This window comes from Panthera onca, chromosome B3, assembly GCF_046562875.1.
Source record: "Panthera onca isolate mPanOnc1 chromosome B3, mPanOnc1 haplotype 2, whole genome shotgun sequence".
In the NCBI taxonomy this organism is placed as follows: domain Eukaryota; kingdom Metazoa; phylum Chordata; class Mammalia; order Carnivora; family Felidae; genus Panthera; species Panthera onca.
The window spans coordinates 4586471-4610091 of NC_138344.1; the positions used below are offsets into that span (position 1 = coordinate 4586471).

General features: G+C 50.8%; 1 protein-coding gene across 1 annotated transcript in view; it reads right to left on the reverse strand.

Annotated features, from left to right (window-relative positions):
* The window catches only part of SLC28A1 (solute carrier family 28 member 1), a 48276-nt gene extending 33381 nt beyond the window's left edge, over positions 1-14895 (reverse strand). Inside the window, exons 1-5 of the mRNA XM_060617568.2 lie at positions 14773-14895; positions 13809-13897; positions 12532-12623; positions 8674-8857; positions 9-150 (exon numbers count right to left, since the gene is read on the reverse strand). Of these exons, the coding sequence (XP_060473551.1) occupies positions 9-150; positions 8674-8857; positions 12532-12623; positions 13809-13897; positions 14773-14868 (603 nt within the window). The 5' untranslated portion in view covers positions 14869-14895. The remainder of the gene's footprint in view (positions 1-8; positions 151-8673; positions 8858-12531; positions 12624-13808; positions 13898-14772) is intronic.
* Positions 14896-23621: the final 8726 nt, after the last annotated feature.

Consider the following 23621-nt stretch of genomic DNA (forward strand, 5'->3'; position numbering starts at 1 on the left):
GGACTCACTGTGCGGTGATGCTTTGAGCAGGCGAAGAGGAGGCAGATGAACACGCAGATTCCTGCAAAGGACACTAGCTGCTCGGGTCGCTGGGAGGTGTCCAGAACCAGCCACGAGACCAGGCCCAGGAAAGCAGCGAGGGCCAGAGTCCTGCGGGGGAGAGGCAGAAAGCCATCACCCTCAGCGTCTCCCCCACCCCTACACAAGGGCACCCAGGGCTCCAGGGGAAGGGTGCTCAGGGCTGGGGGGAGGAGAGAGCTGTGTGACCTCACACGGACCACCTAGCCTCTCTGGGTCTGGCGTCCTCATTGGGCAAATGAAGCCGAAGCCCCACGCTTCTCCTGGTTGCCAGGAGGACTAAAGAAGAGAATGTGTGTGCTGAGCTTTGCCCGGTGCCGAGCACGTGGCTCCATCAAGGGCAGGGATTCTCACAGATGCAGCGATGCTCAGCCCAGCCTCTGACCTTGCCAGGGTGAGGTGGGGCCTGTGGGGCCCAGGGCTCTGCTTCCCAGAAGCAGTAATGTCAGTCCGGGCAGGTGAGCCGAGCTCCTGGGACCAAGGCTGGGAAGCGACGATTTGTTTTTTATTTATTTTTTTTAATGTTCATTCATTTTCAAGAGAGAAAGAGACAGAGCATGAGCGGGGGAGGGGCAGGGAGAGAGGGAGACACAGAATCCGAAACGGGTTCCAGGCTCTGAGCTGTCAGCACCGAGCCTGACATGGGGCTCGAACCCAGCAACCACGAGATCATGACCTGAGCTGAAATCGGACGCTTAACCTACTGAGCCACCCAGGCACCCCTGGAAGCAACATTTACAGCTTCCCTCCCTGGGGCTGGAGTTGGCTCACCTGGTCGGGGGGAGGGTCTGGGCCTTGGGTGCTCGAGGTCCACCCCTGACCCAGTCACTGACTCACCTGGTCCTACTAATAACAGCTAATGTTCACTGAGCACCTATTATGCACCAGGAACTACACCCAGTGCTGGGAGACATACCGTCCCCGCCCTCATTGTACACACGAAGAAACTGAGGCACAGCAAGGTGAAATGACTTGCCCACGGCCACCCATCTAACAAGTAGCAGATTTGAGACTTTAAGCCAGGCACCCGGCAGAAGTTTATTCTCTTCACTAGCTCTGTGCACGACCACTGGTGAGGGGTGGACCCGGGACCAGAACTCCCACAGGCCAAGCCCAGAGTTCACTGCTCACTTCTGCCCGTGTTTCTAAGCAGCTAACACCACCGGTCCGCTGTACAGTTTCTGCCTGTCTCTGTGCCACTTGCCTTACTTACTTACTATTTCTCTTTATAAAACTTTATAAAACCTTAAGTGCAGGGGCACCTGGCTGGCTCCTTCAGCAGAACGTGCAGCTCTTAGTCTCAGGGTCGTGAGTTCAAGCCCTACATTGGGTGTGGAGACTACTTAAAATAAAATAAATTAAATTAAATTTAAAAAAAAAGTCAGTGCATGTTTTGGGTTGGGTTTCTGTTGTTATTTGTTTCTTTCTTTTTTTTTTTAAGTTTATTTATTTATCCTGAGAGAGAGAGAAAGCACAAGTGGGGAAGGGGCATAGAGAGAGAGAGAGAAAGAATCCAAAGCAGGCTCCTCACTGCCAGTGCAAAGCCTGATGCGGGGCTCGATCTCATGAATCATGAGATCATGACCTGAGCCGAAACCAAGAGTCGGACGCTCAACCGACTGAGCCACCCGGGTGCCCCTGTCATTTGTTTCTTAATGCCTTTATAGAGGTACGACTGGCATGTAACAAATAGATGTTGAAAGTGAACAATTTGGGAAGTCTTGAGGTGTGTACGTACGTACCTTGAGACCGTCACCACAGTTAAGACACCCAAAACATTCTTCGTGCCCCTCTGTAATTCCTGGCCCCCCTCCTCGTCCCCAGGCAACAACTGATCTGTTCTCTGTCACTAGATTAGTTTGCATTTTCTAGGATTTTATATAAACGGGATCATAGAGCACATATCCTTTTTTTATCTGACTGCTCTCACTCGACATAACTATTTTGAGATTCATCCATATTTTTTCATCTATCAGGAACTGGTCTCTTTTTATTGCTGTGCAGTATTCCATTGCGTGGATGGACCATGCTTGGCTTATCTGTTCGTCTGCTGATGGGCATTTCGGTTGTTTCCAGCCTTTGGCTATGACAGACAAAGCTGCTAAGAACATTCAAATAGTTACGCGCAGGTCTTTGTACAGATTTACGCTTTCATTTTCCTTGGGTCAGTACTACTTGGGTGATGCTTTGGTAAGTGGAATGGGTGAATCATATGGTAAGTCTAACTCTTTAGGAGACTGCCAAACTATTTCCCAAAATTATAGCACAATTTTACACACCCCCGAGCAGGATGTTGGAGTTCCGTTTCCTTTACATCTTTGCCAACACTTCGTAACGTCTATCTTCCGAATTCTAGTCATTTCCAACAGACATAGAGCAGTACTTCTTTGTGATTTTAATTTGCAATTCTCTAATAACTAATGATGTTGAGCATCTTTCCATGTGCTTATTCACCACTTATGTATCTTCTTGAAAGAATTGTCTGCTCACATCTTGAGCCCATTCTTAAATTGGGGTGTTTTTCTTATTATCGAGCTTTGAGAGTGCTTAATATATACTGGATACAAGTCCTTGGTCAGATCTGTGATTTGTAAAACTTTTCTCGGAGTCGTGCCTTGTCTTTTTTCTTCTCTTAAGCATGTCTTTTGAAGAGAAGTTCTTAATTCTGATGAAATTCACTTTGTCAAAATTTTTAATAGATTGTGATTTTGGTTTTGTTTCTAAGAAATTTACTCAACTCAAGGGTCACAAAGATTTTCTCCTACATCTCCTTATATTTGTTTTATAGTTTTAGGCTTTCCATTTAGGTTTATGATTTCCCGTTTTCAGTTAATTTCCCATGTACTGTGAGGCGTGGATTATTATGTCATTATTTTGTTTTTCCTCTTCTTCCTTCTGCCTATGAATATACCACGGTTTTAGCATAATTTGTCAATATGATTATGTCTCCTTTGAATTGCCTTAGCACCCTTGTCATGAGTCAATTGGCCATATACATGTGGATCTGTTTCTGGACTGTCTATTCGATTCCTATTTGGTCTCTCTTGTCTGTTTTGATTCAGATAACCATATTGTCTTGATTACTGTAGCTTTACAGTAAGTCTTAAAGACACATAGTATAAATTCATCAAACTTATTCGTCTTTTTTACAGTTGGTTTGGCTATTCTAGGTTCTTTGCATTTCTATATGAATTTTTAAATCCCTTACCAATTTCTACCCCAAAAGCCCATGATAATTTTGATTGGGATATTAATAAGAATTTATAGATTAATTTGAGAAGAACTGATATGCTGACAATACTGAGTCTTTCGATCCATGAACCTGGTATATTGCCCCATTCTTTAAGTTTTCTTTAATTTCTCTCAGCAGTGCTTTGTAGGTTTCAATGTACAAGTCTGCACACCTTTTTCAGATTTTACCTTAAGTAATTTACGTTTCATGCTATTCTAAACGGCATTTATAATTTAATTCATTATTGTTTATTGTTGGCGCCTCAAAATACGATTTTTTTTGTATGTTGATCTTGTATCCTGCAACCTTGTTAAACTGACCTGTTAGTTCTATTAGCTTTTTTGTTAGATTCCATAGGATTTTCTGTGTAGACGATGTTGTCTGTGAACAAAGACAGATTTACTTCTTCTTTTTCAATCTGTATGTCTTTCATTTCTTTTTCTTACCTTATCACACAAGCTAGAACCTCTAGTACAATGTTGAATAAAAGTGCCGAGAAGGGACATTCTTATATTCTTGATCTCGGTGGAAAATCATTCAGTCTTTCCCAGTTAAGTATGATGCCTGCTATAGATTTTTGTTATTTTGTTAATCCTGCTTTGCTCAGAATTCATATCAGGAATGGACGCTGAATTATGTCAAATGCTTTCTCTGAATCTATTGGCATAATCATATGCTTATTTTCTTTTTAATCTATTAATGTGACCTATGATAATTTTTTAGTGTTAAACCAACTTTGGATTCCTGGGATAAACCCCATTCATTCACGTCTTATTCCTTTTATATTTTGTCACACTTGGTTTTACAAAATTTTGTTAATAATTTGTTACCTCCTTATTCATGAGGGATACTGGCCTGTACATTTACTGCGATTATTGGTTTGGGAGGAAGGTTTCATCTACCATCTTGCTATTTATTTTCTATTTGTGCCATCTGTTCTTTGTCCCCTTTTCCAACTTTTCTACCTCCTTGCAGATTGACTATTTTAAAATGAGTCTCTTTTACCTCTCTCACTCTCTTTTTTAACTTGTTAGCTATAACTCCTTGTCATGTTATTTTAGTGGTTGCTTTAGCATTATAGGATATCTTTAACTTATCACAATCTACCCTAAAGTCATATTACACTCCTTCACGTGCAGTATAAAAACCGCCCAGCGATAGAATTTCACTTCTTCCCTCCTAGCCCTTGTGCTATATTGGTGTTTACTTCTACATATCATATAAACTCCACAATACATTATTCTTATTCTTGGTTTATAAGTTGACTGCCTTTGAAAGAGATTTAAATAATAATAAAAATAGCCATTATTTTTACCTATGTAGTTGCCATTTCAATGCTCTTCACTCTTTTGTGTAAATCTCGATTTCCCTCTGATATCGTTTTCCTTCTTTTTGAAGAATTTCCTTTAGCATTTCCTGTAGTGCAGGTCTATTTTTTTATGTCTGAAAACTTCTCTCAGCTTTTACATATCTAAAAAAAGTCCTATTTCTCCTTTTTTGAATGATGTTTCACTGGTAACTAATTCTAGATTGACACACATTTGTCGTTTGACTGTTCCATTGCTTTTTCATTTGTGTTGCTTTCGAGAAGGAATCTGCTGCCATCCACATCTTTGCACATATTTCTTCTCTAGCTGTTTTTAGAATTTCTTCTTTTATCACCAGCTTTAAGCAATTTGAGAAAAATTTTTTAATGTTTATTTACTTTTGAGAGAGAGAGAGAAAAAGAGACAGAGCATGAGCAGGGAAGGGGCAGAGAGAGAGGGAGACACAGAATCTGAAGCAGACTCCAGGCTCTGAGCTGTCAGCACAGAGCCTGATGCGGGGCTCAATCTCACGGACTGCGAGATCATGACCTGAGCCGAAGTCGGACGTTAAGCAATTTGATTATGATTTCTTGTTTCTTGCACTGAAGATTTGTGGAGCTTCTTGGATCTAAGGGTTTATAATGTTTATCAGATTGGGAATTTTTTGGACATGATTTCTCCGAGTATTTTTTTTTTCTTCCCTCTTTCTCCTCTGGAGACTTCAATTACATGTTCCCACTTAATGTGGTGCCATGGTTTACTGACATTGTGTTTGACTCTTTCAAGTTTTGTTTTTAAGATTTGTTAGGGAAAGCCTGAGCAAGGTTTATTCTATGGTTAATTTTTCTGTACTACCGTCCCAAGATCTTTAGTATTGTAAACAATGCCCCGTGAAATTATGAAGTTTCCACTCTGACTGTTGAAAATAAACACAATTTCTGGCCCTGTGTGGTTTCCAGGCATTCTTCCTCTAATCCTTGTGGATGGGTCTTTCCCAGGCCTTGGATAGTTTTCTCATATGCATTCACTGACCGGAACTCAAAGAAATTCTCAGGGAAGACCCTCTGTAGATTTCTGGAGCTTTCTCTCTGTGCCATTGTCTTCACTGGTATTCTGCATTACCAACTCTGACCACCTTCACTTCCCTGGATTCCCAGCTCTGTATCCTCAACCCAGAACATACGCTGGCCCACCTTCATTCCCCTTCCCTGCACTGTGGCCTGGAAACTCTCTCTGTGCAGTAAGGTGTGGGCTTACTCATAGGGCTCATCTCCTCTGTTCCCTGCTTCTCCAGGATCACTGTCTTCTGGTGCCTGATGTTGAGTTTCTTAAGAGCTATTGCTTCATATATACCTGTCCCAGGTTTTCAGTTGTTTCAAGTGGAAGGATAAACATGGTCTCTGTTATTCCATCTTGACTGGAAGCCAATATCAAATACATGTATTTTTTAAGTTGAAACAAAATTCACATATCACACAATTTGCCCATTTAAAGTACACAGTTTAATGGCCCTCAGTATATTCAGAGTTGTATGACCATTATAACCATCAACTTTAGAATATTTTCATCATCCCAGAGAATAACCTAGCACCTCTAGCCATCACCCCCCCAATCTTTCCATCCATCCCCCCCAACCTTAGTCAAGGTTTAGATTTGTCACTTTGGACATTTCATGTAAATGGAATCCTATGATACGTCGTCCTTTGGGACTGGTTTCTTTCACTTAGGATAATATTTTCAAGCTTCATCATTATTGTAGCATGTAGGTTTCCTTTCTGTGCCAAATAATATTCCATTATATGGATACACATATTTGACTTACCCACTTATCTGTTGATGGACACTTGGGTTGTTTCCACCTTTTGGCTATTATAAATAATGTTACGGGCCGCCTGGGTGGCTCAGTCGGTTGAGCATCCAGCTCCAGATTCTGGCTCAGGTCATGATCCCAGGGTCATGGGATTGAGCCCCATGTCAGGCTCCATGCCTAAGATTCTCTCTCCCCACCTCCGCCCTCTCCCCTGCTTGCGCTCTCTCTTCCTCTCGCCTCCAAAATAAAATAAAAATAAAAATAGAGAAATAAATAATGTTGCCACGAACATTTGTGTACAAGTTTTTGTACAGACATATGTTTTCATTTCTCTTAGGTATATACCTAGGAGTGGAACTGCTGTGGATGCCAACTCCAGTTCCCACACGATAACTGAATGTATAGTATTTTGAGGAACTAATTAATTTCTAACGCAGCAACAGTATTTCACATTTCTATCAGCAGTGGATGAGGGTTCCAAGGCTTCAACATCTGGACCAACACTTGTTATTATCTGTCTTTTTTGTTATCATCCCAGGAAATGTGAAGTGATATCTCATTGTGGTTTTTATTTGCATTTTTATGACGGCTAATGATGTGGAGCATGTTTTCATGTATTTACTGGCTATTTGTATATCTTTGGAGAAATCTCCATTCAAGTCTTTTTCCCAGACTTCAGTTGGGTTATTTGCCTTTTTATCGTTGGGTTGTAATTCCAGACACACATCCCTTATCAGATACATAATTTGCAAATATTTTCCTCTGTACTGTGGGTTGTCTTTTTACTTCCTTGATGGTGTCCTTTGAATCCAAGTTTTTACTTTTCATGAAGTCTAATTAATCTAATTAATTATTAATAAGAATGTGTATTTTAAAATATTTATTTATTTACTTACTTATTTATTTTTAAGTAATCTCTATACCCAACATGGGGCTTGAACTCACAACCCCAAGTAGCACGCTCTACTGACTGAGCCAGCCAGGTACCCCTAAAGGAAATTTTATATCAATACTTCAAAAGGAAAACCAGTATCAATGATTTGTCACAAATAGATGATTGTAAAAATAAATCCTTTTATAGATCTATTTACAAATTTAATTATTAAAAAGGATAAATTTTTTATTTTATTTTTTAAGATTTATTTATTTTTGACAGACTATAACACGGGAAGGGGCAGAGGATCTGAAGCAGGCTCTGTGCAGACAGCAGAGAGCCCAATGAATGGCTCAAACTCACAAAGCGTGAGATCATGACCTGAGCCGAACTTGGACACTCAACCAACTGAGCCACCCAGGTACCCCAATGATACATTTTAAAAATTTTACTCACGTTTTATTTAATTTATTCATCTTTAAATTTTATTTAATTTATTTAAAGTGATACTATTATAAAGAATAATGATTATTTATTATTATATATTTATTGATAAATAAAATGAAAACATGTGTTCATCCATAGGCTGGCTCAAATCGTTAGTCTGTGGTACCTCCATAGCTTAGTCACTGGAGATCTTTGAATACCAGTTTCTTTATCAACAAAACGGAGTCCTGATATAGATTGGGGGGGTCTTCAGATTTTTTTTAAGCCATAGAAACATTTTTTCCAGCTTCCCCCCCCCCCCCCGCCCAAACCTTAGTTTATAAAACAGGTAAAATAGAGTTTCCTGGTTGAAATGGGCATTTGGGGAGGGAGGTCTGATATTTCCATCTCCAATTTCTCCCTCCTGCCCTACGGCACCTCCAAGGTCTCCAGAACCCTAAGGAGCCCAGTTTGAAAACGAGGAGATCCCAAACTGTCTGGGAACATGGCTGGCTACAGGAGAACCCTCTGGGGGCTGACTAAATTCACTGCCACCCGGCCCCCAATCCTGCCTGCTGAGTCTGACCCCAGGCGTGGCCCCAGCAGCTGTCTCACACATGCCCAAAGGATCTGATAGAGGCCCTGCCTCTCTGGATGGGCTGGAATCCCCGAATTTAGGAAACTGTCGAGTCTTGTTCTCAGTTCCTGATCTCAGTCACCTGTCGTAACTGGACAGAGAACCAGGCGGAAATGGCAAACCATCACAGAGAGGGCTGCGGCCGTTGAAGCCACCCAGCCACGCCTGCCCGGGCCCCCCTGGGTGGAACGTCCCCCATTGCCCAGGAACTGTCTGGGGGAGATCAGGACTGAGGCCCTGCTCACCCAGGCCTGGTGCCGAGCCAGAGCTGACTCAGAGGCGTCAGCCGGCGGCCATGAGCTCACTCACCTCTCAAACCAGACGTTCAGGCGGCAATGCCCCAGAGGCTTGAAACACCTCAGCAGTTTGGGCCCCAGCAGCCTCTTCAGCAGGCTGTGGGCCAGGAAGGCGAGGACCACACCGGTGAGGACGAACAGTGCCAGGGCCCTCTGGAAATCCAGGAGGCCGGCGACCAGCAGGAAGGCAGCGAACGCTGGGTGGGAGTGAAACAGAGAGAGGTCACTGACGATGACGAGGGCCTGCCGCCGTGCCCTCCAGCTCCACCTTGCGCCACCCAGGGCACAGAGGGCAGGGGAGTCGCCCCACCTCTCTGTGTTAGGTTAGGGTTAGGGTTAGGGTGGGCGCGAGACAACGTGCGTCTCTGAGCACCTGCGGAGGGCCTGCTGCGTCCCAGACTACACTCCGTTCCATGGCGGGCAGAGATGGGCACATCAGTCACTCCAGGAAGGAGTTTGCTCGTGTGTCCAGCATCCTGCTCTGAAAATACGGGCCATTTTCTTCCTAGACTCGCCTTTTCCCTGCCTGTTCCTCACCTCTTGTGCAGCTAAGCCAGTGTGTGCTCTCCTTCAAGAAGGAGATATGATCGTGGAGAGCAGAGGGGGAAAGTCTCTCCCCGGCTCATGAATTTCAGAAGCCAGGGCCCTTGAAGAATGGAAAGGACTTAGAGATTTTCCACCGGGCAAAACACGCGAGCTGCAACCTCATGCGTAAGTGTAGGTCCTACGCTGCCCACCCTGCCGCCAGACTGGTTAGAAGACAGTGGCTGGAAGACAGACGTTTCGGGGACGGACCAGCTGGAGGACGCTGGTGGACCCAGGGGGAAGGGATCCGGCCTGGGGACAGAGGAGCCCTGCCCCAGGGGAGGCCGCAAGATTCCAAAGAGGGGGCACCCGGGCAGTGTGTGGGCAGGCAGATCATAGAAAGCTTCCGAGGTTCTGCACCCCAAGGCAGGTGCCAAGGCCGCGGGAGTCATCTCTGAGTAGCCCGGAAGCAGAGAGGGGAGAGGAGTCCAGGAGAGGCCCCCGATGGAGACCGGAGACGGGGACGTCTCCATGGCTACCTGCAAGGACGGAGAACCTGGGAGCAGTTGCAGGAGTGGGCAGGTCCGTCCACACCTGAGGACAGACAAGCCCCACTGGGGCCTCCTGGGGAAAAGGCGGAAGGGCTATTTCACACTGACGGAAGGTAGGTTCATATTGCTCGGTTGGGATGTTAAAATTGGAGCAGAGTTCTGAGAGATGAAGCTACCTTGCTCTCACACAGACGATCATGGGCTGGGCCTCCGACCTGCACGGGTGCCACTGAGAGGCACGCAGGTGTGGCCCTGCAGGGGTGCCAGGGACGCGGGCATAGGGCCGCGGGAGGCCGAGGCAGGGGCCAGGGGCGCGCACTCGGCCCTTCCTGGGCCTCCCAGGGCTGCTGCTCATAACCACCCACAGCTGGGTCTGCGCTGATCCCATTTAGAGACGGGGCACCCGAGGATTCACACCGGGAGGAAACTGGGCTAAAATTCCTACCCAGGTCTGTCTGTCTTGGGGTCTGTGACTCGGGGGACTGGCACGCTGTGCAGGACAGGAGGCGGTGTAGACGAGTCCCCCAGACAGGGCATGGAGAAACGCGTCTTAGGAGTTGTTTGTATTCTTCTAGGATCTGTTCGCCCCTCTGGTGACAGGACTTGTCTGTTCCTTTTGGGCACGTCCCCACTCTAAGCCCATGTTTTCCAGGGGAGTCTGGGCTACATTAGCAGTGGGAGACCAGAATGGGCACAGGACCCCCGCCAGGCCAGGCACCTCTGGCGACTTGGCCAGAAATGTGGGCGAGAGACACACCATTCTTCCGAGACTGGGAACACCAAGGCCCTCCGTGGCAGCCAGCGGCCAGGGCTGTCTGGGCACCTATGGAGAAAGCCCACCTAACATGAGGACACCATTGCTGTGGCCCAGGCCCAGAGCGCTGAGAACGCGGGCTCCCTTTCTCTACCGTACCTACTCTCAGAAGGTGCGTGAAGGGCCCCACCGAAGGCATGATACAATAATATTATCAAAGAGCCGCAGGAGATCAAAACCATGCAAACATGGAGGAAATGGAGAGTGGCCATTGTAAAGGATAAATGACCGACTGACAGCCACCACAAAGGCAGAGACAGGATGAGATAAGTGATTTTCATCATCTCCTAGGAGGAGTTCAGTCATTTCTACAAACGAAACCAATGTGGGTCTGAGTGAGTGTGGAAGCGAGGGGAACAGAGAAGGCCCAGGCTCAGGTCCAGCCAGAGGAAGACTTCACTGTCTCAGACATCTCTAGAAGGAAGCTGCAGGGACCATGAGCCAGCCCATCTCAGCCTTCAGCCCTGCTTTTGCTTTTGAACATGAAGACCGGGGCCATTGCCGTCATGGCTCTCGGTGTCCTCTCCCGCCTGGCCCCCTGGAGGGGGGGGGGGGCTTCTGCATCCACAGCTACACCCCCCTCCATGTCCCGCCTGCAGGAGGACCTGCAGTGACCCTCCTTCCCTGGGCTTAGGGGTCCCCCCCTGCACCTGCCATCTGTCCCCATGTCCTTCCCCTCCTCTCTCTACCACCTCCCCACCCCACTCACAAACACAGTCCAAGTGTCTCCTGTCACAAACACACCCCTTCCTCGACACTGTCACACCCTCCTTGTTAATATTCCCACCTGTGCTCATAAAAAATCCTTCCAAAGAGCTGTCTCCACTTGCCATCTACACTGCCTCTCCTCCCATCCATTCCAATCCAGCTTTTCACCCGTGCCCTAAGTTACTAGTGACTTCCTTGGCTCTAAATCCCCCGGGACGCCGCTCAGTCCCTGTTCCGCTGCTCCCCTTACCACAGAGATGCTGCTGTTCACCTCTCCCTCCTCCTTGAACTGGTGCTCCCTGGTCTCCGCCCCTCCCCCCCATCTCCATGCCCCCTCGGGCTCTCTCTGCCCCTTCCTCTGCCAGCTCCCTTGGTGTGGCTGGTCCCAGGATGCTGTCACTGACCTACTTCTCGATTCATTCTCCAGGCGTCCCTGGAGAGGCCCCTGTCCTTCTCGATGGCCTGGCAGACGTACCTCCATCCCGTCCCGGACAACTGGCCATCCCTCTCCCCTCCAAGCCTTCCTCCTCCCGCGCTCCCTAGCCACGGAGGCACCATCATGCACCCCGTCGCCTGAACAGAGCCCCGCGGCACCCCAGATTCCAGGGTGTCCTTCATCCTGCGCACTCGGTCGGCTTCGAGTGTTGGTGATGCTTCCCGAGGGTCACTCCAAGCCGCCCCTGTCCGTCCCCTACGCTTCGTCTTCTCACACATGTACTGCCACCCTGCCTGCCTCTTCTAGGCTCCCACAGTGCGAATCTGGCCTCGAGGCTTGCCTGTTAATTCCTTCAATGGCTCTCTCCGGCTTTGAGGGCAAAATTCAAGTCCCTGAGCTGCCTGCCCACACCATGCCGCGTTTCACCTTTGCTCCCGTGGTTCCTACCTGCAAGTGCCTTCTCACTCCGTCCTGTCCTTCGGATCCAGCTGGCTACCTCCTGCTCGACCTGCGAGGCCTGAATGTCACCTCCTCCTGGAAGTCCTCCCTGATCACTTCCATCCCTCCTTGGTGTTCCCAGATGGCTCACTGCCTTACGTGAAAATACCGTTCCCCTCTCCCTTACTGATCAGAGACTGCTTTGGGAAGAAGATCCGGTCTGACTTTATTCTGATGTCCCAGCTTCCTCCGTGGAGCTGGCTCTGAGATGATTGTTGGATTATTGGATAAGTGAATGCCCTGGGACATGGATGGCCGGGGCTGAGGTGGCTGAAACCCGGGTGGTGGTAGCTGGGGTGGGAACGGCGGTCTCCCAGGGGGGCTGGGCCCCAGGCTCACCAGTACAGAGCAGGCCCGTGCAGATCCATCGAAACAGCCGTGTGTGCTCCCGGCAGAAGCGTCTGGCCCTCAGAGCAGGCTGCAGGCTCCTCCTGGGGAGAGCGCCAGTGGGGTCCGCGGGTCAACTCCCACCGTCAACAGCTCCAGGTAGAAGCTACTCGGGTACCCCCACCCCCCACCCAGGGCACTGACCTCGGCATCACAGGACTAGGGCAACCCCAGCCCAGAACAAACTAAGGGTCGGCTCAGGCCACCCCGCCTCCAGCATCACCACTGCCCTTGAGTCCATTCTGCCTTTGGGCTTGGGAAGGACTTAACTGAGATGATGAGTAAGAACCCAACCAAATGCAGAAATGCACGAACCATGATGGCTGCCTCCCTCCCCTGTCCCCGTGTCCCCCCTGTCTGTGGGGCCGGGCGGAGAGCTCCTAGCTCTGCCTTGTTCCCCGGGGACCCGGAGACTTACCCTCCGAGTCAGCAGCTCCCCCTGCAAGAGAGCGTGTACACAGCCCACCCCCTGCCCGGCGGTCACCACCTGCCCCCCACCTTCCCGCTGGTGCCAATGCCATTCTTGCCTGGTCTTTTGGTCGCTTGTCTATCCCTGGAGAAAAGGCTGGCACTTGGCCTCTGAGGACCCACAGGCCACACTTGTAGGAGCTTCTGTTTCAAGGAATGCCTCTCCCCCTCTCTGGCCCCAACACCTGCCCCCCTAAGGGAGGCTCTTCCCCAATCTCCCATCCAGAGAGACAGATGGACTCCCTCCCCTCCACCACCCCTCCTCTCCTTGCCGCCCTCGGCTCAGGATCTGGCCAGCGGGGACCCCCAGTGAGCCTGGGCATCAGCTCTGGGTCACCAGCCTCCCCGTGGGAAACAAGGGGACTGGACCGCTCTAGGGGTTTTCAAACTAAGCCTCGAGGATCCCTGAGGTGCCCCAGGGACTGGCTGGGGTAGAAGGCAGATGGGGAGGTGGAGAGGGGGGTCAGGCTGGTTCAGGACCCCCTCCATCCAGCTTTAGTCAGAACAGGCCCCCTGTACACATTGGGGCTCCTGACGCGGTTGCCTTCTGGCTGCTTCAGAGCAGGCTGGGCGCCCCTGGCCCGGCTCACCCCGAGGCAGAGGCCAGCAGAGCTCCCTTGTCGGCTAACACGTTTGTTCCTTTCTTCGACCAAGGTTCCGGGAGCCCCTTCTCTGTTGCCAGGGGCCCAGCTTCCCTGTCCCTGCTCCCCACGGTGGCCTCCTCCCCGGGCCAACGCACGTCCCTCCTGGAGAGCACCCACCATCCTGACAGGGGCTCCGGGCTGGCCTCGGTCCAGATGTCCCCACCCTCCGCACGGCTTGAGTCGTTGCCAGGGGTCCGGCCTTCCTCCTAGAGCGACCAGAGAGTGATCAGAGGGTGCCTGCGGCCCCGAGTGAGAGCGGAGGGAGACGCTGGCTGCCGCCAGTGTGCCCACGGGCATCTCGGGAGTGGGCTGGGGTGGGAGGGCGGGGCTTTTGCCCAGGAAATAATTAGAGGGCGACTTAGTTAAGTTCCGCAAACCACACACCGAGCACCCACAATGTGCTGGACTCGGTGCCGGATACGCCCTGCCCTCGGGGTCCTCCTGGCCTGCGTTGGGAAGGGACGCTGGAGCCTCAGCTGTGGCTGGTTGGAGAAGGCCCAGGCGGGACCACCTCGTTGCATTTGCCCTCCGTTTGTCTATGCAGTCGTGTTTGGGCGGGCAGGGGGTTATTCTTGCAGATCACAGAGTGAAAGGCGCACCCTGGGGCTGTGCAGCGTGGTGAAGGGGCAGGGGCTTTGTCGGGGGAGGCTGGGAGGGAAAAGGGGGTCACATGAGGCTCCAGAGTTCTGGGTGGAGGGCCTCTCCTTGAGCCGGTCCAGAGCAAGGACAAGAACGCCAGCTCCTTGAAGGCTGAGACCTCGCCAGAGATCCACCCCTCCCCTCCTCCAGTCATGTGGTTCCTCCTTCTTATTTTTTTAAGTCGCAGCTCAAACGTCACTTCCGGGTTGAGCCTTTTTTTTCCCTGACCCTTCAGACTAGTGCGGGCTATCCCGGCACATCACAGGTGCACAGCAAATGGTTGCTGAGCCAAATAAAGGGGCTGCTCTGTGTCGAGGAGGCCAACACGTTTGGGGGGGGGTCCCTAATTTTTCAAGCAAAGAGGTAGAGGGGGTGAAGGAAGGAGGCGAACAAAAGGCCCTCCCACCAGGGGGCCAAAATGAGGATGGGGAAGGGGACAGACCAGACTTTCCAAGAGCTCGGCCCCCATGTTCTCCAGACCATTGGCTACAGGTGTGAGAGAGATGAACTCTCTTCCTTTCGGGCTGTTGCCCTCCATGTGCCGGACCTTGCGGCTGAAAGACAAAATCAGGGCCCACAGCTGAAAGCAGAAGGCGGCACAGGACCCAGGAGAGGCGCCTGGAGAAGGGGGGAGGATGGGAGAGGGCCGGAAGGGGGGAGCCTGGCACAGCTTTTCTCATCCCGGAGCTCAACCCTCCTTGAACTTGGCTGCCTCAGAGCAAGGCGTCCCTTCCTGCACTCACCGGTGCACGGCCTGGTAAATCTGGGAGGCCCAGGCAGGCACAGGGCAAATACTGTCCGCCTCGCAGGGAAGGCAAGGAAGGAACTACGTACCACACATGTAGATACCTGGTACCGGAGTTTTCCTGAAAAGAGGCCCTAGCTTTTGTCACTCCTACAGCAAATGAAAGCCAGTGCCATTGAGTGATATTTTCATGGCATTATACTTTCCCACCTCCAAAAGATGGGAAACTAATCTCCTGAAGACTCTTCTAGTCCCTGGATCCACCTGGACCTAAAACCAGTCCTGCCACTGGAGTTTTCAATTCTAAGAGCCAATATAGTCCTTTTTTTTTTTTCTTTTGCTGAAGTCCATAGGCCTAAGTCCTCTGAATAAGAACCCCATCCCTCCCCACTCCTGTTTCCTGTTTCTTTCCCCGTGGAGCGCCCTAGGGGGGTGCTTTCCAAACCCCGGCCTGATTAAGCTCACGCGTTCAGAGGCACATGCACACGTGTGCACACACGAGCGAGGAGACAGGTGGAAACACACACACACAGGGGAGGAGGCCGGGAACACCCACTACCTGTGCACACACATCCACAGACACGCGGCTGCACGGAGAGAGGCAGGACCCCCTTCCTACTCGCATATTTGTGGTCAACAAGTCGCTCTCGAGGGTGGGCAGAAGCCCGTATTTCCACAGGGACAAAATGAATTCGACCCGCGTGCACTTTGGCCAGTCTTCTCCTTTCAGTGCAAATTCCTGGGCAGAGTCCAAGTTGGGATAGGTTGGGCCTCCCACGCAGCTGTGTCCGGCACCCTTGCCAGAGGGCCACGGCCGGGACAGGGACCCCAGCCCCTCTCAGGGAAGAAGGCTCCTGCCTTCTAACTTAATCGGCCCTCCTTGTCCAAGATGCCCTTGTCTCCACTCTCCCCTGCTCCTAGATGAGCTCACCCCTTCCAGGAAGCCTGCCTTTAGTATTCTCACCCCCTCCCCGTCCCCTCCTGTGCCCTCCCTTTCCACCTGCCATCAAGGTTACCCAGTCTCTAGGATCCTACACATTAGCTTTTGATTTGCATCTTACCGGTCTTCTTCCCTCACGGAATCAGGAGTTATTACAGCAACGTCTCTTCCCGAATTCGAAGGTTAAGGAAACCAGTACAGCTGTCACACGTGGCCAAGGTGTTTCACGCCTGAGCCTCAGTAGTCAGGACAACAGAGCAAAACCGCAGTTTGTCCCTTTGTTGCTTCTTCTTCTTTCTTTTAACAGATAAGTAATTTACCTTTTATTTTTTTCTTTGTCAAGTTTTTATTTAAATTCCAGTCAGTCTCTTCTTTTTTTGAACCCACACCTGAGCATCGGTGTGCAGAGTCAAGGGACAAACACTTTCGCGTTTCAGTCCTCCAACTAAACATTAAACTACTCTGACAGGGTGGACAACATCTCTTTAATAATTAATAATGTGCCCTCAGGACAGGACCCCGTATGATGCATAAACATTTCCTGGTAACACAGGCTGTGGGGTTACCTACACACGCTGGTTGTTCTGGAAGTTTGGAGAGGATGATGGATAGAGGGTGTGGGGTTTCCCTTCTCTTTAAAAACATTTTTTTTTTGTCTGTCAGAATACCAAAGCATTACACATGCTTCATGAAACATTTAAACATTATACAAATAGAACACAGTGAGTTAAAAACCCCTCTAAGCTGAGCCCCCCGGAGACAACCACCACTGACTTTGTGGAATTGTTCTCCAGACTTTGGCTTTTTTTTAATGTTTATTCATTTTTGAGTTGCGAGGGCGGGGGGGTTGCAGAGAGAGAGGGAGACCCAGAATCCAAAGCAGGCTCCAGGCTCTGAGCTGTCGGCACAGAACCCGACACGGGCCTCGAACCCACAGACCGCGAGATCGTGACCTGAGCCGAAGTTGGACGCTCAACCAACCGAGCCACCCAGGTGTCCCAAGACCTTGCCTTTATGTGATTCCTTTTACGAAGGGGCTCACCCTACACCAGCTTTGCTTTTGCAATTTGGGGCAGAGATCCACACCCTGCCTCACTCACGCCGTCGGGGACCCCTGTGCTGCCTTGACTGTAAACTCAATGTCCACGGTGTCACCTGTTTTATCCTGAAAGGACCCCCGCCTCCGCGTGCGGCCCCTACAGGGATGGGCTTGGAGCCGCCCTGGCAGAGGACCCGTCGGGCCCCAGTGAGGCCTCCTCCACCTCCCCTCCCTCTCCCCCCTCCCCCTCCCCGCTGCCTGCCCCTTCCTCTTCCCTCCTCCCGTCTCCCCTCCTCCCTCAGTTTCTCCTGGAGCCCAGAGGGAGGCCAGGGGGCATAACACATCCAGTGGCAGCCAGGCATGTTTCAAAACATTCGCTGTGTTCACCTTAAACCCTTGACGGTCTTGTGGGCCCTGATCTAAACCACAGGTTTAATAGGCTGTGTGTCACTGTTTGAACCCTGAGCTAGCGCCTAAAGGTCTGAATTTAGTTCTGACTCTGAAAGTTGACTTGTTTCCTTCAAGTTAACCGGGTGGGGGTGGGGGTGGGGGTAACAGTGCCTACCTCGTAAATAAGTATTTATGGGGATTAAAGGAGCTAACGCAGGTAAGGCGTTCGACAGAGAGCCGGGCACCATCGGGCTGGCAGGCGTTACCGCTGTCACGAGTTCCAACTCAGGGATGTCTTCATACCGCTCTCCTCCTCCAGGCCGGGAAAGCCTGTGTTCCTCCCCTGCTCCTCCCCTCGGAGTGGCCCCGGATCCCCTCAAGTGCTCCTGGACCCCAGGAGCCAAATGCTTTTTTAGGTGGAGTTTGGTTGAGAGCCACAGGCTGGTGGTTGGGAGGCTGGGTGGGTGAGGACGAGCCCCCCAGGGAAAGGCCCGGAGCTGGGGGACCTCGGGGGTCCTGGCTGTGTGAGCTCAGTTGTCACCCGAGACTCTGTGGCCCGTTCCCTGAGGAGATGGTCTCTGAGGCCTGTCCCACCCACGTGGGGAGCAGGGGGAGGTCCAAGACTGAGCAGGGGGTTTGGGAGGGGTGTGCTGGGCCCAGGGCAGAGGCAAGGACCATATCAATCTATATCTTATGTCTATATGTCTATGTCTATATCTATATAACTGTCTGCATCTATAACTATATCTATATCTATATCTATAACTATATATCTATGTCTATAAATATATCTATATCTACAACTATATATCTATAACTGTATCTATATCTATGTCTATGTCTCTAACTATATCTATATCCATATCTATATCCATATCCATATCCATATCCATATCCATATCCATATCTATATCTATATCTATATCTATCATTTCCCTTCCCTTCAAAACAAAATAGCACTTAGAAGGATTTATACGTGGAGGCTACCCCTCCCCTCCTACCTACCCCCGTCCCGTTCCTCAGGGGAACCACGCACCTGTTTCTGGCTTCAGGTCTCTGGGGCCACTTCCGGTCTCAGGGGAGTTCTTGGCCGGAGGGAAGAGAATCCCTTCTCCCTGCCGGACTCTGATGGAAGAAAGAAGACGCTTGTACAGGTGGTGAGCGAACCACTGGGCGCTGCCAGCGGCAGGTATTATCAGAAAGGGTGTTCAACCATCTATTTTCCTCCCACAATTTTGCCCACACACATTCTCAGCTCTTCGCCGACGAGGCTCTTCCGTGGCGTGGATTCCCGTGTCCGAGCAGGAGACGGAAAGCGAGGCTCTCGCTGTCAGATTCCACAAACAGGAGCCTCGTTCTTCTCTCCTAAACCTGCTTCTGTTTCTTAAACGCCGGTCGGTCGGCAGAAGGGGCATCTGACGATCTGATATGAAGTCTGCTTTCTTACTCGGGGCATTAAAAAAAGAGGCGCCTCCTACGGTCATGGTAGAAATATTCGAAACGAGAAAGCGTAGATAAATTCTGATGACGTAGAGCAAAATACAAAGGCTGAAGAAAGACTCTGGGCTTTTCCATCCTCTAGTGTAACATTTTCTAAATAGGGGGAATGGACTCTCCCAAGACTTGGATCACGGTGTTCTTCCTAAAACCTGTGTAGCAAGTCCAGGCGCTCCCCAGAGAAAGAAGGAATCCAACGCCGAAAGACCAAAACCCCGCGTCCCACCACCCAGGCCGGCTTGGCGTGACTCTCCACGTGCCCCCTGATAAGAGTCCACCCCTCGCTCTTTGCCATTCATCGGGAACAGACGGACACGTATGGCCACGACCCAGTGGAAAGTGAAAGGTTGGCCCTGGGGCTCGTCTACCTCAGCAACAATAAAGGGCTGGTCGGGGGGCCTGGGTGGCTCAGTTGGTTGAGCGTCCGACTTCGGCTCAGGTCATGATCTCATGGTCTGTGAGTTCGAGCCCCGCATCGGGCTCTGTGCTGATGGCTCAGAGCCTGGAGCCTGTTTCAGATTCTGTGTCTCCCTCTCTCTCTGACCCTCCCCCGTTCATGCTCTGTCTCTCTCTGTCTCAAAAATAAATAATTGTTAAAAAAAAAAAAGGGGGGGGGGCTGGTCAAGTATGGACACCTGGTCCCACACCCAGGCGGGGCCAAGGCCACAGGCAGGGGGAGCTTTCCCTAAATGATTGAGCAATCACTCTCTCCGAATATTTCACCGGTTGCTGCTTTGCGAAGTCTGTTCCCCTCATTTTACCTTCTACCTCTCTTGCCTTTCCATCTCATATCAGCTTCTTATATAATGAGACGTTGAAAAGTTTCCTTTTCAGTTTGACCCGCGTTAAGGTGTTCTACACACCAAGCTAGGTGTCAATTCACGTCATCCTGTTGGGTTCAAGGATGATGCCCCTGGCTTTGGCGGGTTTGATACCAAAGGCGATATCCTTCCTCTGAGGTGTCCCGTCTTCCACCAGCCGTTGGCAGGGGCTGTGGGGACCTATTAATTGGGGTCTCCGTTCCCTTGCGGGCCCAGGGCCAACGCCAATCACAGTTGAGAAGCTGGTTAATGACGTAGGCAAAAAGAAGTCCTTCGTTGTTCTAACCTCTCCCTCTGTCAGAGAGGCGGCCTGGTGTGGCACACACGGAGCCTTAGAGCAGAGCCTGATATTTCTACAGAAGTTTCCATGAAGAAGACCTTATGCCTCGTGGGAGCAGCCAACACAGCGAGTCTCCCACAGACCAGTCGCGTCTGTAGGAAAGGTACGGACAAGGGGGGCATCACAAATGATACCCAGTTGTTAGGAAGAACATAAACGAACGCCGCTGAGCGTCACGTCTAGGCACTGAAACTTTCCAGGCATATCTTGCCTCCCTCCACCCGGATGGAAATCCACCGATAGCGCCATGCCTGAGAATGAAAGGCGTAGCCTCGTCTCTGACTCTCCCCTGACTACCACCGACCGTTCTTCCCGGGTGGACCTGCCGCTTTTATACACCACGACTCACTCGGAAACATTTCCTTTCCATCTCACTGTGCCCGCAGGAGCAAGTTTCATTTTTCCAAAGGCTGCGTCCAATTCGCTTCACTCGGTGACCGTGCGGTTTTGTGGAGGGCCTGACCCACCCCAGGGGCTAAACATAGTCCAGCTTGTGGGCCGGGAGGCGGTGCTTGACTGTCTCCCACAGGAGAGTTGGAAAGATGGTCGTAAGGGTGGGGACTTTTGTCAGCCACCCCACCTCGAGGGAAGGGAGAAACACCAGGGTCTCCCACCTCGGAGGAGAAGAGCAGCGAGCGAGCGGACCCAGGGACAGATCCTATAATTCCGAGAGATGGTGACGACAATGGCACTGGCTGAGGGCTTCACGTCCGGGAGCGTGGCATGTGCCAGCCTGTGCTAAGAGTGCTACCTGCACTGTCTCCGTTAACCCTTACAATAACCCAGCGAGATACTGGTCACCGTTGCCCCCTCCCTGTCCTCCATGGGGTGTGTGAGGAGGGAGCCAGCACCATAAATGGAACAACCATCGAGAAGCTGAATAGCCCGAGGTAGAACCGGGGGCCACTGTGCTACGTGTTCGCATTTGGGAGCTCTGAGCCGGCCCTCGAGGTGCCCGCCCAGTGTCTCCACCTCACCGACTGCTTGGCCGACGGGATGGATCAGAGTCTATGCAGCGGGACGCCTGACTGTCTTCGGTACATTCCTTAGTTTGAGATGGGGATTCTCGTCCGAGGGAGTTATGAGGGGGAAGGGTGGTCTTGGCAGAGGGGAGGGAGGAAGGGATACAGAATCAGGCAGGGGTGAAAAAGCAAAGAGCGTGGTTTTGACTAGAGTCTGGCTTTAGTTTGATCCCACAGCAAAACTCTGGAACACGAACTTGCCCATAGGTTAGTCACACCTTGAGGCCAGGCCTGGCCAGGCCAGTCAGTCAGGGACCAAGGACCGGGAAGGGATTAGGAGGGATTTTGCCTCCCAGCTGAGGCGACTTCCTTTCGACTCAGAGCACTTCTTCGGACACGGGGCAGCGGTGAGCTAACTAACCCACAGCCCCTGGGAGATGGGTCCCCACAGAAAAGGGGGCCTGGGCAGGGCCCCAGAAGCATCCACTGCAGATGAGACACGATTGGCTCTGTGGCACCCCTCACGCCCAGGCTGCTGGAAGCAGGGTGCTGGCCGCTGTGGAATGCCCCAGGCACGGGCCCATGCCAAAACGGAGTCTCCTTTCCATAGGTACTCTGCCTCCCTCAGGGGGGGGTCTCAGGACCCTGGGTTTGTCCACAGCCTTGTCGCAATGAGAGTTCTCGTGGCAGCGGGGCGGGGTTGGTGGGACCAAAGAGGTTTAGTGTGAAACCAGGGTGTTTAACCTGGTCAGAAATGATAGCCAGTTGAATCCTCAGGGATCCATCCCATACTGGACCCCGATGTTCTGTTCAAGTCATTAAACAGCCGGTGGCCAGAGGAGTTGACTAGACCGCTGCCTCGGGCCAGGAACACAGACACTCATCTCCTGTTGTGACTCTACCATCTGGGCATGCGTGGCAAAGGCCAGGAGTGTCCTTCGTCTGCATGGGTGGCGCCTCCTGAGGCTGAGTGTGTGGTATGGCTACTATTCCTCAAGGAAGGAGCCATTTGTGACCCACGTCAGTTCTGAGGTCAGAGGACAGTGCCTCTGGTGTCATTGGGGGCAGGGGGGAGCGCCTCCTACCCTGAGCAACTCCAGCTAGGCAACCACGCCTCCTGCACACAGATACTCCCGGGGGCTGATTTCCACCAATGTCATTTTAGCATCGTAATCCAACAGTGGAAATCAAAGTTGCCCGGCTGGATGGGATATGATCCAATTCCTGATAGGCGGTTCCTGAGGGAGAAGGAGTTGGGGTCCCTCTGCAGGCATTTTTGTGTCAGGTAAGAGCCACATTAATGACCAACAGAGTTAATTTAAAGGAAGGTCACCACCGGACAGTCTCAGGGAGACCAGTGCCACCCCACCCCCACCCCAGACAACTGCAGACAGACCGTCCTTGTCTATTCGCATCTGGTAGCAACGTCTACGAGTAAGATAGGTGAATGATAGATAAATGAATGGGTAGATGGATAGATGATTGACAGATAAAAGTATATAGATGCTATTTTTTATTTTCAACTTCAGACAGTCTCTGTTGACTCTGCTATAGAAAACCCAGATTCGGCTCTCCGATGCTTGACGGCTGCATTACCATTTTGATTCTTCCATTCATGCCGTTGCACTTGGGGTCAATTACTACTGCTTGAGTTAGCAGGGCAGAGAGCTGGAGGAGCCTTGGCTTTGACATCATCCTACAGCTTCCATGCCAGCCCCAGGTGGACCGTGTCCAGATCTCCTAATGCCCACGGCCTTCTTCCCGAGGAAGAAGTTGTCTTGCTTAGGACCGCTGTCACACGAGGTCTTCTCTGTTGTGTCCATAACAGCGGATCCTAACCGATGTACCACTGCTCTCAGCGTCCAGTGCAAATGTCCCTCCCTGGCTTAGCCCTGCCCCTCTCGGAGCCTCATATCGCAATACCACAGTCCTCTTTACCAGGCAGGCACTAGCCACATGAGCTTTCACTCCACGCCTCTGATACGAGCCGACGAGGAACTACCAAGCCACTCAGAGTGGCTCCGGAGAGCCCCAGTCTCACTTGGGTCCCACATCCTGCTGGCATTCTCTTTCATTCTTCTGCTTGGTAGTTCTCCACACATATATTCGCCATTACACATTTATTGGTGGGTTTGTTGAAGGTTTGCCTCCCCCACTAGACCGTAAGCTCTCTCGGGGAGGAGTCTAGGTCTGTTTTGTTCACTTTGATGTACCCAGAACATAGAATTGTCGCATACAATTGGCAGTCTCTACGCACTAGTAAAAGGACTCAAACAACAATGAGGAGCTCAGTTCAGAGAATTTAAGCAAGAAGCTCCAACCCCTATGGCTAGGAAAGCTGGATTTGAACTGAACTTTGTCTTACTTGTTTGTTCTAAGCCTGTCAAACAACTTCTGGGAATCTGGTTTCCCTTGAGCGACTTTTCCTTTCAGAAGAAGGGAAGAATTCGCTTTTCAGCTTACCACAAGTGTCCCGTCTCCCGGATGGTTAAATTTCTCATTAAAAATTAGCGAGGGGCACCTGGGTGGCTCAGTTGGTTAAAGTGTCAGGCTCTTG